The 14631-nt window shown below is 41.9% G+C and overlaps 1 protein-coding gene, 2 non-coding genes and 2 pseudogenes across 6 annotated transcripts in view; 3 read left to right on the top strand and 2 right to left on the bottom strand.

Moving 5' to 3' along the window:
* ABHD6 (abhydrolase domain containing 6, acylglycerol lipase) overlaps positions 1 to 14631 on the bottom strand; it is a 53089-nt gene that overhangs the window by 10458 nt on the left and 28000 nt on the right. For all 4 annotated transcript variants that reach the window (XM_061195450.1, XM_061195452.1, XM_061195453.1 and 1 more), the window contains exons 4-6: positions 5849 to 6005; positions 4352 to 4465; positions 2910 to 3042 (exon numbers count right to left, since the gene is read on the bottom strand). In XM_061195450.1, the coding sequence (XP_061051433.1) occupies positions 2910 to 3042; positions 4352 to 4465; positions 5849 to 6005 (404 nt within the window). The remainder of the gene's footprint in view (positions 1 to 2909; positions 3043 to 4351; positions 4466 to 5848; positions 6006 to 14631) is intronic.
* LOC133095869 (U6 spliceosomal RNA) lies at positions 1513 to 1617 on the top strand. Its single transcript, XR_009701724.1, has one exon. It is a non-coding gene; the product is annotated as a U6 spliceosomal RNA (small nuclear RNA).
* LOC133095872 (U6 spliceosomal RNA) lies at positions 2372 to 2475 on the top strand. Its single transcript, XR_009701727.1, has one exon. It is a non-coding gene; the product is annotated as a U6 spliceosomal RNA (small nuclear RNA).
* LOC133094907 (histone H2A.Z-like) lies at positions 6222 to 6809 on the top strand (annotated as a pseudogene).
* LOC133094764 (nucleolar protein 56-like) lies at positions 7089 to 7614 on the bottom strand (annotated as a pseudogene).

The following is a 14631-nucleotide window of genomic DNA, read 5'->3' as shown; positions in this document are numbered from 1 at the left end:
CGTCCGCCTGGACCCACTTAATAATCTCTTATTTGGGGTCAATCCACAAACACAGCGAGAATGAGTCCCCTTGTGAGCTGTCCCCCATGTTGGGGCAGTAGCTGCCCTCCACATAGTCCCTCCTCCTCCAGGGGAGCATCAGGCGATCCTGAGCCTGAACAGCTTTGAGACTGACCATTATTTTCTATCACCTGAAGCACGACACCAAGAGTTCACAAGAGCTGACGTATACAGGAGGGTAAAACTAATTTCATTCCCAACACTGAGCAAATTTCTAGGTGTTTAACTTAGCTGAAGAGCTAGAGCTTTGCAAGAGAGGCAGTGGCATCCATACTGTGCCACAGAAATCCACACTTTATAAAACTCCTATATTCAGCAACTCCTCTAAATCTAACATGGGTATCGTGTGGCTCTCATGATGTCATGGGCAGATTACATGATCTATTTCCTTCTGCTTTAAAAATAATCCTAAACTAAATGTCATGTGGTATATCCTGAACTGGAACCTGGAACAGAAAAGGACATTTGTGGAAAAACTAATGAAATCCAAATAAAGCCTGGAGTTTAGTTAACAGTAATGAACCAGTGTTGGTTTCCTAGTTGTGACAAATTTACTGAGGTACATGAGCTGTTAAAGGGGAGAACTGGGTGAAGGGCATGTGGGCTTCTCTGTACTATCTTTGCAACATTTCTGTAAATGTAAAATTATTTCAAAGTAAAAGAAGCATATCTTTTCATTTTCGTATATAAACAAATGTAATTCTAAACTTCTAATGGAAACTCTGGTGTAAAACTCTTCTCTGAGCAAATGAACATAATCTCAAAAAAGACCTTCCGTAAGTGATTTAAGATCTGACCTTCCGTAAGTGATTTAAAATCTAAATAACCTTCCAGAGGGGCTATTCCTCCAATTCTCAAACTTTATAAGACTAAACGATTTCAGACACAGTGCTTGGGAAAAGGAGAAGAGAAAACCCTTTGGGAGCTTGCCTTCGATTGCAATGAGCTTAACAGACCTGAAAACTTAACTTTCAGAGTAAGTAAAAGATTTCAAAGGTAAATTTAGTTATGTTTCAGTGGAAGGTGTACAAGTTCAATTCATGGCTGGTTTCTAGCGGGTAAAGGAGGTAATGAATATGAGTCATATATAAAAGAGGTAGTGAATATGAAAGGACTTCCCCCAAAAACCACAGCTTGGGCTCTGGAGCGAGACAGCCTAGGGTCAGTCCTTATCCTGGCTCCAGCACTGACATAACTACTTCTATGTTCCCACCTATAAAATGGGCATACTAAATCGATCTGGGTAAGAATTACATAAGTAAAAAGTCACTGAGATATACACTAAAAATCCGGACAATTTACTATTTGTAAACCATACTCCAATAAAGTACTGGGGGTGGGGAGGGGAGCAAGCAAAGGAAGAAGAGAGAAAAATTAAGATTTTTCTCACTAACACACTCTAAATCCAAGTTTGAAGGCTTATATATAAAAAAAATTTAAAATCTAACTTTAGTGCTCGCTTCAGGGGCATATATACTAAAATTGGAACAATACAGAGAAGATTAGCATAGCCCCTGTGCAAGGATGACACGCAAATTCATGAAGTACCATATTTTAAAAATAAAAATAAAAAAAATAAAAATCCAACATCAGATCATAATTTCAGGGGACATGTTACAGCTCAAGTTGACATGAATACCTTTAAGAACAGAGAAACTAAAGTTTGTTGATTAAAAAAAAAAAAAATCTTGTGGGACTTCCCTGGTGGTGCAGTGGTTAAGAATCCGCCTGTCAATGCAGGGGACACGGGTTCGAGCCCTGGTCTGGAAAGATCCCACATGCCTTGGAGCAACTAAGCCTGTGTGCCACAACTACTGCGCCTGCGCTCTAGAGCCTGCGAGCCACAACTACTGAGCCCATGTGCTGCAATTACTGAAGCCCCCCTGCCTAGAGCCTGTGCTCCACAACAAGAGAAGACACAGCAATGAGAAGCTCACGCACCGCCAGGAAGAGTAGCCCCCGCTCGCCACAACTAGAGAAAGCCCGCGTGCAGCATCGAAGACCCAACACAGCCAAAAATAAATAAATTAATTAATTTTTAAAAAATCTTATAATGAATAAAGATCTCTGAGTTTTCAGCAAAAAAAGGAAGAGGCATAATAATAGTACCTTCATCTCATAAGGTTAAGGCAAGAATTAAATCCATATAAATTCATATAAATTCTTAGCTCATAAGAATTCAATAAATGTTGTGTGTTAATATTATCATTATATTTCAAAGTATTTATAGGTCGTAAAGTACTATACACTTTTAAATTAACCACCTCAAATTCTTTGTGGAATAAGGCTGGCTCTATATTTTAAAACTCAAGTGCTTGCTTCGACAGCACATATACTAAAATTGGAACCATACAGAGAAGATTAGCATGGCCCTTGTGCAAGGACATGCAAATTCGTGAAGCGTTCCATATTTTTCAAATGTAAAATAAATAGCTAGTGGGAAGCAGCCGCATAGCACAGGGAGATCAGCTCGGTGCTTTGTGACCCCCTAGAGGGGTGGGATAGGGAGGGTGGGAGGGAGGGAGATGCAAGAGGGAAGAGATATGGGCACATATGTATATGTATAACTGATTCACTTTGTTATAAAGCAGAAACTGACACACCATTGTAAAGCAATTATACTCTAATACAGATGTTAAAATAAAAAAAAACCACTCAATATGGTTATGATTATGGTTATACAACTATTGTTTATATCGCTGAAGCAATCTGATTAGTATCTCTAAAATATCGTCGAAAAGATGACTCTAAAAGAACAGTCATAGCAGACACTGCCATTTATGTCTTCAGAGATTCAGACCCCGCTGTGCTCAAGTCACTCATAGGGTTATTTCAGCCTCATAACTCACCAGCAGGGCACACAAGAGACAGGCTGCAGACATCTGATGGGTAGTAAGCAGCATACACCCCAGCCACATGGCCGCCCATGGAGGTGCCTATCAGGTGGAAGGGTTTTTTGTTCAGCTTGAGGCATTCTACAAACTAGGAAGGGAAATGAGAAAGAGGCTTGGTTACACAGCTGTGGAAAATGACAATGACAATGGTGATTACAGAGTAGAAAACCTCTGTACTTCCTATGCGGACAAGTGAAAAGGACTGTTGATGAAAGGGAATCTGGAATCTACTGGATCTATTATCCAGATGAGCCCTGTTACATGCATGTACTTCTCTTTACCTGGCACAGGTTACTGAAGGGTCATTTGTAAGTATAAAATCAACAAGGATTCCCCTAATTCATCAGTCAGCAAACTTTTAAAATAAAGGTTCCGAGAGTAAATATTTTCTTGGGAAAATTTTTGTGGGCCACATGACCTCTGTTGCAACTATTCAACTCTCCTGTTGTAGCACAAAAGCAGCTAAAGACAACATGTTAATGAGTGAATGTGGCTGACTCCCAATAAAACTTACCTTACAAAAGTCGGTGGCAGGCCAAACAGAGCCCACGGGCCACAGTTTGCTGACTGCTGCCCTAATTTACAGGCCTTCCCATCCATCCAACCATCCATTCAGATAATGATCCACCCATCCATCTATTCAACCATCCAACCGCTCATCCAACCATCCATCCAACTTTCCATCTATCCGACCATTCAACCAACTCTCCACCCATCTGCCCATTCACCTAAAAAATATTTATTGGATGTCTATTATGTACAAGGAACTATGGTCAGCTGCTGAGGATACAGCAAAGAGTCAAAGAAACAAGGTTCCTGACCTCAACAGAATACATAGTTCAATGGGGGGAGAGGGGCAGGCATTAAATAAATATCCTCAACTGGGGAAAATATGTCCATTTGAAGCTTATGAACCACTAAATTTTGAAATAGTTCATGAGCCCCATGACCTTGAAAGCCCAGTCAGAGGGGGCTGAAGACAGATACTAAATTAGAACAAAATGCAAAGAGCACCCTCCCCATCCTCTACAATTAGGCAGACATGCTGTTATTGTCATCATGTAGCTGGTAAGCAGAAAAATAGACTCTAAAAAAATAAATGGTCTTGAGGAATTCTAAACTCCCTTTCTGAAGAGCTGAGAAAATGCCCAGATTGTATTTCTTTAGAAACAACTGCAATAGGCTTAGAGGAGAACAGTCTGCAATAAGCCCTGGTCCTCCACAGCTGACCAAGGATACCACTGGGCTGCTGCCATTTTGTTTGCAATTACTTGCAGATAGAATGCATTGGAGAATGGCTGAGTCAGAATGGAACTCCCTTGCCTGCTCTTCAGACTTGGGCATGCAATGGTGGGCAAGACCCACCTGGGTAATTTTTGGTGGAGCCTCCTGCTTACCTGGTGTATCCTCTTGGCTTGCCCATCTATGGACAGATCATCCAGGGAGGAGCGGGTGGTGCCCTCATGTCCTGGCATGTCCACGCAGACCAAGTGCAGGTTCTTTGGAAGGAACTGAGGATACACAGGCGCAGAGTGTCAGTATGTGCAGTGTAGAACATGTCTGCCCATTTTTCTGGGGAGGCTACCCCTACTTACCAAGTGACCTGGATAGCCACTCCCGGGGAGGTTATGAACCTGGACCACCCAGTATCTTACCCTAGTAACATCTGATGTGAATAAACATTGCCAGTAGCCTTATAGGGAGCAGAAACCCCCCAAATCTAATACAGAAATGGAAGGGGACTCGGGGGATGACTGGAAAAGGGGGACAAAGGTCAGGGTAGCAGGCCTGCGTCCTTTGCTCTTTCTTGACACCAGCTGGCAGGTACTACATCCTTCTCCTTTCCCTCACCCCTTCCACACTTAACTCCAGTCACGCAGCCACTGACTTGGGACTATAAGGGATAGTTCTGCTCTCCCAGAGTCCTGTCCAGCTCCAGCGCCCACAGGAGCAATGCTTTTCCTAAGAACCATGTCTGATCGCCCTAATTCTGGTTTCAACTTTTTTTTTCCCTGCATTAGGTCTAATTCCTAGGGTATTTTTATCCTAAACACCTTCTTCCATTTAAATATGTGCCACATTTAACCAGAAACCTGAGAAACATCAATTATCAATAAACAGATATCCAGTTATATGAAAGATGGAGACAGCAAGTGAGAGGTTCATTAAGGCATGAGGATGACTGTCATAGTGAAATTTGGAAATAAGAACATAAGGAAGTAGAGGATGTATGAGCTTTTTCCTCCTGGTGTGAAGCATACTTGGGATCATTCAGGTATGGTCCTGCTTGAGGTGGGAGCCTGGGGTGCTTCCCTCCCAAGACCTCTCCTAGCCCCCATCTTCACCAGCTGTTCACTCTTACCAGTAAAGCAAGTTGCCACACCCAAGTAAACCAGGACAGAAAGGGAGTGATTTGGAAAACTATCCCAGAAAGCTGCCAGATCAAGACTGTTTCTCTAAAGGGCTACGGAAAAGAAAAAGCAGAAATAGAAGCAAGACGGAAGGAGATGGGGAGGGGAGAAGGAGAAACAGAAAAGGGTGGAGGAGGGGAAGGAAGAGGAGAATCTTGGAGTATAAAAAAACAAATGATTTTTTAAAAGCTGGATCTTGATAGTCATGACAGGCCTGAGATGAAGCTGAGTGTCAGAAATCTTCCCTAAGAAATACTCATACGGTGAAACGATTTTTAAGGCACAGATTCTACAAATAACATTCAATTCAATAAATTTTGTCTGATAAAAGGATCTGAATAATATACTGCATTAATTTTAGGATGATTTGAGCCACAGTTCTGGGTTCCCCTTGCTTTCTACCCCTGATGACATCGTGTCCAAGTGGAAACCTCTTCTTGACTGAGTGACACCCTCTGAAGAGAGAAGGCTCTAGAACTGCACCTTGACCACGCTGAGCCACATGTCCTTATGGGCAGAGAATCCGTGGAGCATGAGGACGGAAGGCTTGTTCCCAGGCCTGCCGCGGAAGGAGTAACAGAACTGATAGTCTTCGTGGCGCACATAGCGCACCTGCATGCCCAGTGCCCTCCGCCAGTACCTGGGGACAGAAAATACAGGCAAGTCAAAGTCATTGAGCTCCAGAGAAGCAGCTTCGGGAGAGGGACTCTGTATAGTCTCACTCTGAAGTAAGACCAACACTTTTCCCAGCCCTCATCCTCCACGCACATCTCTGGAGCCCCCAGAGCTTCACCCTCAAGGAGCACTAAGCCAAACCATTCCAGAAAGCACCTTACATGAATATTCTGTAAGTAACATGTATATATGTTACTAAGCAGTCTATTAGAAAGCGAAAAGGGGGTGTTTTCTTAAGAAGCATGACACATAATAACCCTTTGTTAACATGAATTTCTAGCAGTTTGAATTGCAGTGCAAAGAAGGAGCAGGCAATGGGACCTCACTGGGTGTCTGAGTTGAGCCCTTTGCCTTGCTTGTTTGAGCTTCACCAGAATTGGAAACGGCTGGTGGTAAGGCTGGGAAGGACTCCAGAGATGCCAAGACAAAGGTGGTTTCCCCTCGAAGACAGCTGGCTTGCAGTTCCTGGTGGACCATGTTCATTGACACCTGAAATCTGGGACGAGCAGCTGTGGACTTGCGGGCATGAGTGAGTCTGGGTACAGGGCAGTCACCCTGGAGTCCTAGAGGACCTCACTGCAGAGGAACTTTAACTGGAAGGAAATGCATCAAAAGACTTAAAGGTAAAGTGTGTCCCCTCTTGTCACCTACAACTTGCTCCTCACGGAGATGAAGAATCGGACTCATCAAGGCTGCAGTTGCTGGCGGTGGTGTCATTCCACATCACAAATCTCTGGATGGGAAGAAAGGACAACAGGAGGCTGTCTGATGGATGCCTGGATTCCTTATTGTCTCAGGACTCAAACATACCTCACAGCTGTCCAGTGTGGGTGATTCCAGTGACTGCTGTGAAAAACACTACTTTGCCTATTTGTAATTCTATTTGAGCAAGCTGGAAGTTTAATTAGCCTTTCAACCCACCAAATTCCTGCATTTGAGTCTTAACCTTATTTACTTATCTTTTCTTGTGAATTCGTTTTTATTGGGATACAGGAGATGGGTTGGGAAGTATCTCCGCAGGTTACGCCCCACCAGGGAAAGGTCCATTCTAATCTTCCTGGGGTAGCTTTTGGAACTTTTTCATTCCTTGGAACTGCTGCTCTTGCTGCCAGCAGCCTCCTCCGGTCCACAGCTTACAGCTCCTCCTTGGAGAATTTCCTCTTTTTCTTTGGGACACTCTTGTTTCCTGACTCTTCAGGGTCACTAACTGGTTCCTCTTTGGGGAAAGATTTCTTCCTCTTGGGAAGACTTCCACCGCCAGCTGTCTCTTCAGGATCACTACTAACTAGCTCCTCTTTGGAAAAAGATTTCTTTTTCTTGGGTTTGGAGAAAGAGACCGAAGAATCTTCCGTGCCATTCTCCTGAGAAGCCTCCTGGGGCTTTCACTGTCTTCTTTGTGGGTCTTGCACTTGTCTCCTCGCACTCCCCCTGAGCACTGATGCTGTTTTCTGAAGATGCAAGGGGAACTGCAGCCAGCTGTTCTTTTCCTTCTTTAAGCGTTTCTTCTCCTGTTTCTCCAGCTTCCTAGTAATCTCAGCGGCGGCTCCCTCTGCCTGAACCATTGCCTCCTTCATGACATCCAGATTCTTTCATGGAACTTCTCCAGTCTCATTGAAGGACAGCTGATCCTTGACTTGTTCTTGAAGCTTCTCCACAAATACACTTGAGGGCACCTCAGAGAAGCAATCAATTTATGAGGAAATACTGCATTTGTTTGCCAGGTATTGGGAGATGCAGCCTTTGTTCTTAGCAGCTGCCTGGCCAATGAACGTGGAGTGGAAAATCAGACCATATTTTGGGGTGTTATCCCTTATCTTCAGGGCTCTGGAAACTTGGTCCCTTTGCTGGGCCCAGGGAATCACTCAGACACAAGGACTGGCCATCAGAGTCTTAACCATATTTAAGTGTTACTGTGGTTTCAAAGAAGCTCTTCATTCTCAAGTATTGGATTTTGATTGATTTGACTGCTTAAAAAAAAAAAAAACTGTTTGGATTTTAATTGTGATGCAGAATTTATGGTAACAAACATTTGGTTTTGTACAGACATTATTTCCACTATGGTAGATAAGCTTGATAAAGGTCATATGCCCTCCCCTGCCTTCCACTCCAGATATATTTTTCCTAGAGACTCTGAGAGTAAGAACTTGTTTCTTAAGAATTATCTCATCAGTCCTCTGGTTTTATTCCTTACAACATATGGCAGCTGGTTGAAAGCTCAGCTTCTGTTGGTTACATAAGACTTGGCAGTGCTGGAGTTTGGCCTGAAACTTTTTTCAATATGAAATTACCATCTAAACAAATTGAACTCTCTGCATGAAGAATCTCTCCAAGATGAAAGATAATTAATTCAATCAGAGATTCACTTTGTGGTATACTTTGCACCAAAGAGGTAGCCAAGTCTTACAATAGCAAATAGACTAAATGGACCAACTTTAACCCTTTGTGTAAAATAAAGGGAGAGGGAGATGAGGATATATATTCATATTTACTCATACCTGCATACAAAATGCATGGGAGCATATATAAGGTACTATTAAAATGAGTATCTGGAGCGGAGGTGGGAAATACTGTGAGAAGTAGGTGGAGAGGGAACAGCGGTGGGAGGGAGACTTACCATGCTTTTTTTAGTACTTTTTCAATGAATATATTGCCTATTCAAAACATTAAAGATACAGTAAAACTGGCTAGCTTAACAGCTCTTCTTATGACAAAACATGCATATTTCATGATATGAAATATGATATGGTAACATGAATTTGTTCACTCATTCATATCCCAGCTCATTCATTTACTGGCTATATGATTGTGAAACTCAATTTCCTCATCTATAATATGGGAAAATGTTGCATTCTACTAAGGATATGGTTAAGATTAAAAGAGATAATCCATTACAAAGTCTGGTTGAATGCCCAACACACTGGAAATATTCAATAAATGGTAGTTTTATTATTATATAAAAACGATTCTGTCCTTCAAATATATCATTTGCCAAAATTCCAGCGAAAATTGTGGAAAATTTTGTGACAAATATGATAGCCATATAAGTGGAATCATAAAATATTTGTTCTTTGGTGTCTGGCTTATTTCACTTAGCATAATGTTTTCAAGGTTCATCCATGTTGTACCCTACATCAGAATTTTATTCCTTTTTAAGGTTGAATAATATCCCATTGTATGTATATACCACATTTTGTTTATCATTCATCTGTTGATGGATATTTGGATTGTTTCCATTTTTTGGGCAATTGTGCATAATGCTATGTACATTGGTATATAAGTATCTGTTTGAGTCCTTGCTTTCAATTCTTTGGGGTATAGAAGTAGAATTGTTGGATCACATAGTAATTCTGTGTTTAACTTTTTAAGGAACCACTAAACTTTTCCACAGTAGTTATACCACATTTCTACCAGCAAAGCACAAGAGTTCCAGTTTCTCTACATCCTCACCAACACTTGCTATTTTCCATTTTTTTATAATAGCCATCCTAATGTGTGTGTAGTATATCACTGTGGTTTTCATTTGCATTTCCCTAAGGACAAGGATGTTGAATATACATTTCTTTTTATTGAGATATAATTTACATACCATAAAATTCACCCTTTTAAATGGTACAACTGAGGTGTTTTTAGTATATTCACAAAGTTGTACAACCATCACCACTAATCCTGGAACATTTTTATCAAAAAGAAACCTGACTGCAACAGATGTACAGAACAAACGTATGGACACCAAGGGGGGGAAAAGAGGGGTGGGGTAGGAAAAATTGGGAGATTGGGATTGACATGTATACACTAATATGTATAAAATAGATAACTAATGAGAACCTGCTGTAGAGCATAGGGTACTCTACTTCACTTTGCTGTATACAGTAGAAACTAACACAACATTGTAAAACAACTATATCCTGCCCCCAAAAAAAGCAAATCCTTCTCGCCATTAAGGTGATAGTTGTAAACTAAGTTGATAGTTGTAAACTAAGTTCCCACTTCTCCATTCTCTGGCCATTGAATAAAGCTTGCACTGCTTCAATCTCAAAAAAAAAAAAAAAAAAGAAACCCAACTGAACTATATACTTACAAATAGTTAAAAAGGTAAATTTTATATTGCGTATATTTTACCACAATTAAAAAAGAAAAAGAAAGAAATCCATACCCATGAGCACTCACTCACCATTCTCCTCTGCAGCTCCTGGCAACCACTAGTTTACTTCAAGTCTCTATGGATTTGCCTATTCTAGACATTTCCCATGAATGGGTTCATTCAATATGTGGCCTTTTGTGTCTGGCGTATTTCACTTAGCGTGTTTTCAAGTTCATCCATTATAGAATGTATCAATATTTCATTCCTTTTTAAGGCTAAATAATATTCCATCGTATGGATATGCCATATTTGTTTATCCATTCATCTGTTGATGGACATTTGGGTTGTTTCTACTTCTCAGCTATTAGGAATAGTGCCACTATGAACATACATATACAAGTTTTCCTATGGACATATGTTTTCTGTTCTCTTGGGGGTTCTCAGTTCATGTAGGAGTAGAATTCCTGGGTCATATAGTAGCTTTTTTAATAAAAAACCTTTTGAGGAACTGCCAGACTGTATTCCAAAGTGGCTACATCATTTCACATTCTCCACTAGCAGTATATGAGGGATCCAATTTCTCTACATCCTTCATTGTTATTTTTTAGAGAAACTTTCAATGTAAGTATAAATAATACAGAAAAGTACACATATTATAAGTGTACAGCCTGATGAATCTGCACAAAGTGAATGAACCCATTATCTGCCACCCAGATCAAGGTCTAGACTACGACCAGCATCCCAGATATCCACTTCACGCCTCTCCCCATTAATACCTCCTAAAGGTAACCACTGCCTCATTTTCAAACAGAAGAGTTCTGCATGCTTTAGAATTTTATCATACATAAGTTCTTATTTGTATCTGACTCCTTCCACTCAATATTATGTTTGTAAGGATCATTCATGTTGTAAAATGTAGCATTATTTCTTTCCATTTTCATAGCTATATAGTACTCCATTGTGTGAATAACGGTATGACTATACCTCAATTTATTTATCTATTACAGTATTAATGGACATTGGGTGTTCCCAGTTTGTAGGTATTATAAATGGAGTTGCTATGGAACATTTTTGTATATATCTTTTGGTCAATACATATACACACTTCTATTGGGTGAAATTAGTGGGTCATTTTGTCACACTTCAGTCAACAATACACCAGATTCTAGTTGTTGCAAATCTATAGTGGGTTAATACTATCCCGCTAGAATTCATGTCCACCTGGAAACCGTGAATATGACCTTATTTGGAAATAGGGTCTTTGCAGATGTAGTCAAGTTAAGTTGAGGTCATAGTGGATTAGGGTTGGCCTCAAATCCAATGCAACTGGTGTCCTTATAAGAGGGAAATTAGGACACAGAAACACACAGAAGGAAGAACACCATGTGAAGACAGAGGCAGAGACTGGAGTAACACAACTACAAGTCAAGGAATGCCAAGGGTTGCTGGCAACCAGTAGAAGCTAGGGAGGGGGAATGGAACAGATCTTCCCTCAGAGCCTCCAGAAGGAACCAACCTTGCCAGCGCTTTGATTTAGTATTTCTAGCCTCCAGGACTGTGAGAGAATAAATTTCTGTTGTTGTAAGTCACCCAGTTTGTGGCAATTTGTTACAGCAGCCCTAGGAAACTAATACAACATCCTTGCCAATACTTGGAATTGTCAGTCAGCCCTTTTCATTTTAGCCATTCTGATGGGTGTGAAATGGTATCTCACTGTGGTTTTAATTTGAATAACCCTTAGGGCCAACAAAATTGAGCATCATTTCACATGTTTATTGGCCATTATCTCCCCATCTTTAGGTCAAGTGTATATAATACAACATAACCGTGGGAATGATATTTCATCATACTCACAGGTTCTGGGGATTACAGAGGTAGTTCTTGGTGGGGCTGTTTTAGTAATTCTACCTGCCAAAGGGGTCAAGTTTGACTTTTTTTCAGATGGATATCTAGTTGACCCAGTCCCCTTTCCCTGCTGCAGAGCAGTGCTACCTGTCACAATTCAAGAGACCGTATCTATGTACATCTGCTACCAGACTCTCCTGTCCCGTTGGTTTATTTGTCCTTTGTGCCAATTTCACACTGTCTTGACTGCTGTTGCTTAATAACTAGTATTGATAGCTGGTAGTGTAAATCATCTAGTATTGTTCTCCTTCAAGACTGTCTTGCTTAATTTGGCTCTTTGCTTTTCCTTATAAATTTAAGAATCAGTTTATTAAATTCCATAAGAAAAAAACCTGCTGGGATTTTAAAACGTGTACACTGAATCTACAGGTCACTGTAGGGAAATCTGACATCTCTCTATTGGAAAGTCTTGCAACTCACAAATATTGTCTATCCCCTCCATTAATTTAGGTTGCTCAAAATTTCTCTCACTAATACTTTGCAGTTTTCTGAGTAAAGGCTTTGCACATTGTTCTTTAGATTTATTCTTAGGTATTTCATATTTGTTGATACAAGATATTTTTATTTTCTATTTGTTTGTTGCTATTATATAAGAATACAACTGATTTTTGTTTACTTATCTTGTATTTAGCAACCTTGCCAAATTCATTTTTTATTATTAATTAATTAATTAATTAATTTTTGGCTGCGTTGGGTCTTCGCTGCTGCGCGCGGGCTTTCTCTAGTTGTGGTCAGTGGGGGCTACTCTTTATTGCGGTGCACAGGTTTCTCATTGCGGTGGCTTCTCTTGTTGCAGAGCACGGGCTCTAGGCACACGGGTTTCAGTAGTTGTGGCGTGCGGCTTCAGTAGTTGTGGCTCGCGGGATCTAGAGCGCAGGCTCAGTAGTTGTGGTGCACGGGCTTAGTTGCTCTGCAGCATGTGGGATCTTCCCGGACCAGGGCTCAAACCCATGTCCCCTGCATTGGCAGGAAGATTCTTAACCACTGCGCCACCAGGGAAGCCCCTCACATTTTTAATTCTAACAAATTATCGATAGATTCTTCTGGACTTTCTACGTACACAATCATGCCATCAGAAACAACATCAGTTTTATTTCTTCTTTTCCAATTATCCTCTTCTCTCTCTTTTATGTATGATTTCTTATCTTGATTGCACAACTGAGCTTCTTTGGCAAAACAAAAATCTTTAAAAGTCTCAGTCTGTTTCGTTTGGTGAACAGTTTTGACAGTTTACACAACGAAAGCCAGAGCAGCCCCTGATGTCACCCACAGTGGCCACGGCATCTCCAGTGTGGCTCTCTGTGGACTCTCACAGCCACGTGTTTGCCATCTCCTGCAGGAGCTATCAGAGTCCCCATCTCTGTGGAACTGTGCTAGCCACGCTCCAGGGACACTTAGACCCAGAGAGAGTTCTCTGAAGGCTGGCTGTGACCCACCGGGGACACTGTGCCCTGAGGAGCTCAGAAGACCTAGAGGAAGTCCAGGCGAGAGCGCCCCGAGATGCCTTCCTCATACCCGTATGCTCACTCGGCAGCGTGGCTTGGGGTATCAGGGATGCCCAGCTACCTCTACTGCCTGCTGTTCCTGTTCACATCGCAATCCTGAAAATTAACTTGGCTAAGCCAGGTCTGCAGGGTGAACCTATGGGTGGTTGTTACGGGCAGCTGAGTAAATGAAGGCCTTTGGAGGAGTAGCTGTGGTTAAGGGACATAAGTGACTCACAGCAAAGCTGCTCATCCTATGACAACCACTGTGAAAGTGTCCCTTGCAGTGACGTGATTTGAAGGAAACAGGCTGTGCGTTTCAGTGGGGTGGGGGAAGCCGCTCACAGGAATTCCGGCGACTCTGCAATGGCATTACGGGTTCTATTACTATAATCACAGCCCCTCTTCCACAGCGCTACCCGGCATAATCCGAAAGGATTTCTAGGATTTTCACCCTCCCCAGCCAACTGGGTTTCTTCTTGGCCTGTGTGGCTGAGTTCACAAAATAAACAGCGTTGTGTTCATCCTCCGGCTACAGCTCTGAGTGAAGTGACAGGCATGGGCAGGCTGTTAAGGTCACCTGCATCTGCGCTGTCAAATAATAAAGGACTGAATGTTCTCTGTGGGGCCTCGCTGGGTTTTGGTGGTATTACTTGTTAATAAAAGTGAATTATTGGGCTTCCCTGGTGGCGCAGTGGTTATGAATCCGCCTGCCAATGCAGGGGACACGGGTTCGAGCCCTGGTCCGGGAAGATCCCACATGCCGTGGAGCAACTAAGCCCGTGCACCACAACTACTGAGCCTGTGCTCTAGAGCCCGTGAGCCACAACTACTGAGCCCGTGTGCCACAACTACTGAAGCCTGCGTGCCTAGAGCCCATGCTCCGCAACAAGAGAAGCCACTGCAATGAGAAGCCCTCGCACTGCAATGGAGAGTGGCCCTCACTCGCCGCAACTAGAGAAAGCCCGCGCGCAGCAACAAAGACCCAACGCAGCCAAAAATAAAGAAATAAATAAATTAAAAAAAAAAAAAGTGAATTATTTGCTATGAGGCATTATTCATAACAGCAAAAAGTGGAAACAACACAAACGTCCATTTGGATAAATAAAATGTGGTATAAC

Source organism: Eubalaena glacialis, chromosome 7 (assembly GCF_028564815.1).
Source record: "Eubalaena glacialis isolate mEubGla1 chromosome 7, mEubGla1.1.hap2.+ XY, whole genome shotgun sequence".
Taxonomy (NCBI): Eukaryota; Metazoa; Chordata; class Mammalia; order Artiodactyla; family Balaenidae; genus Eubalaena; species Eubalaena glacialis.
The sequence above is the reverse complement of the archived record's forward strand: the minus strand, read 5'-3'. Positions and strand labels throughout refer to the sequence as shown.